Source organism: Capsicum annuum, chromosome 11 (assembly GCF_002878395.1).
Source record: "Capsicum annuum cultivar UCD-10X-F1 chromosome 11, UCD10Xv1.1, whole genome shotgun sequence".
NCBI classification, from domain to species: domain Eukaryota; kingdom Viridiplantae; phylum Streptophyta; class Magnoliopsida; order Solanales; family Solanaceae; genus Capsicum; species Capsicum annuum.
In genome coordinates, this window is record NC_061121.1 from 150594352 (window position 1) to 150598541 (window position 4190).

A 4190-nucleotide genomic window follows, 5' to 3' on the forward strand; every position below is an offset into this window, starting at 1 on the left:
TTCTTTGCTGTGATGGTACATGAGTTGTATTGTAAACTGTTTATCTGTTCAGGTAGTGTAAATTGCATATATGCTTGATTTTTTATTGTAAATGTGATGTCATTACTTGATTCTGTCGAGACATACTGTTGTGCGACATATATCCCCATAGCGGTTTTTAAAAGTTGGAAATAGGAGTTGGTAAGAGTTTTGAGCTAAAATTACATTGACTGTTGTAGGTGCCTTAGTTTTCTTTTTGTTAAGCATCATATTTTGTTGTAATTTATTAGTTGCCTGAGAACATGCAAATGTTCTAAGTTGAGGGTGTTGATGTGCCATTGTTTCATGGCACTTTCCATGCTTGAAATAAGGAAATTATGTAAATACTTAGGTCTTTTTGTTTGATGTGATATGTTTTATATTGATTTTGAAGGAAAACAGGGTTTAGAGCAGAAGAGGAGAAAAAAATGATAACGAGAGTAGAAGGATACTTATGTAACCCACCTATGGGCCATAAGTAGTACCTATGGGCCCGTACACTACTAGAAATTAGCCCTATAGCAACGGTTCAAAAACCGTTGCGATAGATATAGAAACCATTGCGATAGAGCTACTGGAACGGTTTGGCAAGTGTTGCATATATGAGCATTGCAATAGAGCTACCGCAACAACTTTTGCGACGATTTCAACAATCGTTGCAATAGATAGACCTATTGCAACAGTTCATTTTAACTCCTACTGGGACGCTTCATATTGTCTATAGCAACGGTTAAGAACCATTGCAATAGACTATATTGCAATGATAGGAAAGCGTTGCAATAATCCTATTACAACAATTTTTGAATATCTATTGCAACACTTACTGGACTTTTACGGCGACTTTTAACTATCTATTGCAACGCTTTTTGACACATATTGCAATGCCTTTTTCAACCTATTGTAACATTTTTTTGCTACCTATTATAACGCTTTTTGACACCTATTGCAACATTTTTGCTACCTATTACAACGATTTTTATCACCTATTGCAACGATGACTATATATATAGAGAGAGAATTATATTAATACAATTATATATATACACATCACAACAAAACTTTTTATTAATATAATAATCCAAATTAAAATTTTATGCAATAAACTAGTAATCTAAACCCAAAAGCAAAACGTATAAAGTCAAATGATCATTAATTTTCCCATATAGTATCAAGTTCAAGTGGCGACAAGTTTCACTAAATTCAATATCAAAAATATCGATATTAAAGCATTTATCAATAATTAAAAAATCTTCTCAGGTAAGGTCAATTTCTTCATCACTTCTTTCTTCATCTCCTTCTTCATTTTGGACACCTATAGAAAGAGAATAAATAAAGCTCAACTAGCACTTAAATTACAACATCATGTGGGACAACTATCAAATCACACAGGAGTAAAGAAAAAGAGGAAGAAAGGGATAGGAGGGTAAATTCTAGGTTCATTACCTAATCCAAATACATTCCTTCTTTTAAGATATAAGGTCTAATTTCAAAATTATTGAGCTAGAATTTAAAGAAATATAATGGTCTTATCACTAAAGAGAATCAATGACAAGTAAAATTTACAAGAATTAAAAATGATGAAATGTTTGCATCCCAGTTTACACACACTAGACTAATAAGCTGTAAATTTGAGAGAAAAATTACAGTATGAGGGTTTAGGAGTTGATATGAGGTAACTATTACCTGTGCATTCATGTTAACTCCATCCACGTACACCTGACCACCATTGTGATGGATTATCTTACAGATCTCATCAATTCCTTTCTCATACACTCCATGTGTTGATGGACATGTAACTTTAAATTTAATAAAGATTTAAGTATATACAACCAATACAGAAGATGCCAGATAATAATAGCATGTGATTTACAATGAAAGCAATAAGTTTATTCTTATTTTCTTCAGTTTCCTTTTGCATCCGTCCCAACAGCAATAATTTTTATCCTACACATTGCAACACTTGCAGGATTTGTTCCACGTGTTGATACAGGAATGATGCATACATTATGGTGATAGTCACCTCTCGACTGTAGCAAAACTCAGATTCAATTACACTAGCCGAAAGCTTTATAGAGTTAAGGATGAACCAAGGAGAAGAATTCGACAATTAAAAGGAAAAAATATAATCATATGGCCATTAGAATCCCATTATAGTAATCAAGCATTCTTGGAAGATTAAACTATTACTTCTACAACTTCGTGAAGGATAACAGAAATCAAGTAGTAACTAGATTAAAGTAAACAACTTCACAAAGAATGGGGTTTCACAGGTGATTTTCCCTAATTCACCCTCCATTCCTTTTACTACTCCTCTATTGACTTGACACTCCCCTTCAGGAATCATTTATTAAAGGATTTGTTTTGCTAAATTACCCATATTAACTATGCTTTGGAAATCTAAATTTGACTACCAAACTTTATGTAGTTACTTAATGATGAGGGTAATATTGGAGGAAGATAATATATCTCTCTTGTTTTGCTAAAATGGATAAGTGAAAGGAAAATTTATTTTTGGTATGAGGGAGTAGAAAAAGGTATTGGTATTTAATAGCTGAAAATAGTAAAAGCATGTGCAATATTTTCAATTTGGCTTGTTAAACATTTCACAAATTCAATCTTAATTAAGTTCATTACTTAGTGTCTAAGTGTAAGCTAGGTATTAAGAGAGCTTAAATCAAATCTTCAAGCAAACTATTCATTCAGATTAGGACGAGTACCATATGATATGCATGACTAACCATCAATCCAGTATATTCCCCAGCAGCACCAGCAGGCTTCAAGGAGAAGCAATGAAAACCTGTAATTGTATACAATAGGTCACCTAAATTGCCGAACATTTCCTGCAAGAAAGCGAGAAAGCGTGTAACATTCTTTATTAGTTTTTTAGTTTCTGTAGTTTGCAAACAGCTATTCCTCTAAATAGTAAGAACCTTATAGCCAGTTGCTTGTTCAGTGGGTGCAAAGGATGAATATTTGTGAAGTTAGGCCATGTCACTAGATGCATATGGGTGAATATGGGTGCATTTTTACCCCAAAATATTGCATATCTACAAAAACTAGCACCCATTGTCATAATAGAGTCCAGAAAAGTACTAAATAATTTAGAGAAGACATGTTTGGGCGACGAAGTTATCTACAATCTCATGGTGTGGTAGACCCTCTCATCGCGTGGTCTGGCGGGATTTAGTAGGCTCATAAGACCATGATCATGATCAAGCTTAGAATTTTCAAAAAGAAAGCAATCCCAATCTATGAAAGTATGAAACCATATATCTAGTGGTCTTTGAAGAATTTAAGAAAATACCAATTCATTATAATCGTCGACTTTAAAGGTAAAAGGGAACTATTGATCTCAATCAAACAAGCTGAACCACATACTATTCTTTGTATTTGGGAAGTAAAATTCCCAGAATTAGATACAATATTACTCCAAATATTATATTAAGCTTTATGCAAAGAGATTTTTTGTAATACCCCGGGAAATTTTTCGTTGAAATTTTGTGCGTAAACGTGTTGGGTTCTATCTTCTAGAATGAATTATAAATTTTCCGTGCGGAATGTCTTAGATTATGACCTACCATTGCGTAGAGTATCGAATAAGCTTTCCAACGATATGTGGATCATCCAAAACGGACACTCGAGCGACGAGTTATAAACACTCCGATCGAACCGTGAATAGTAGTGAACAATAAAACGTGCAGGAAAAAGTACTGAGGCCTGGCGTATTTTTGCTTCAACTTTAAACGATCATAACTCCTTGTACATAATGATCTGGGTGATCTACTATATATCAACGGAAAGCTCTGCGATTCCTCTTTCCAATGAAATTGGTTTCATCCAATTTGTCTATCGGAGCAAAAAGTTATGGTCGATCTACTTCAGCCTATCAAAAGCGAATTTTGGATCAACTTCAAACGATCATAACTCCTCGTACACAATGATCTGGGTGAGATACTATATATCAACGAAAAGATATGAGAGTCATTTTTCTAATGAAATTGGTTTCATCCAATTTGGATATCGGAGTAAAACATTATGGTTGATCTACTTCAAACTATCAAAACAGTCCACCAAAGGACAGATTCGAGAATTATTTGATTTTTAGGGGCGTTTTGGTCATTCCCCTGTAACCAAAATCCGTCCAAACCCTATATTAAAGCCTATTAGAAGCA

At 33.8% G+C, this 4190-nt stretch overlaps 1 protein-coding gene across 10 annotated transcripts in view; it reads right to left on the reverse strand.

The window, feature by feature from the left end:
* Positions 1-1149: 1149 nt before the first annotated feature.
* Positions 1150-4190, reverse strand: part of LOC124888512 (glycine dehydrogenase (decarboxylating) 1, mitochondrial-like) — a 9634-nt gene continuing 6593 nt past the window's right edge. The window contains exons 5-7 of one of the 10 annotated variants that reach the window (XM_047399018.1): positions 2736-2858; positions 1702-1734; positions 1150-1330 (exon numbers count right to left, since the gene is read on the reverse strand). In XM_047399018.1, coding sequence (XP_047254974.1) covers positions 1259-1330; positions 1702-1734; positions 2736-2858 — 228 coding nt within the window. In that variant the 3' untranslated portion in view covers positions 1150-1258. Of the gene's footprint in view, positions 2046-2735; positions 2859-4190 lie in introns of all 10 variants that reach the window. The other 9 variants (XR_007046873.1, XR_007046875.1, XR_007046874.1 and 6 more) reach the window with 9 other exon arrangements.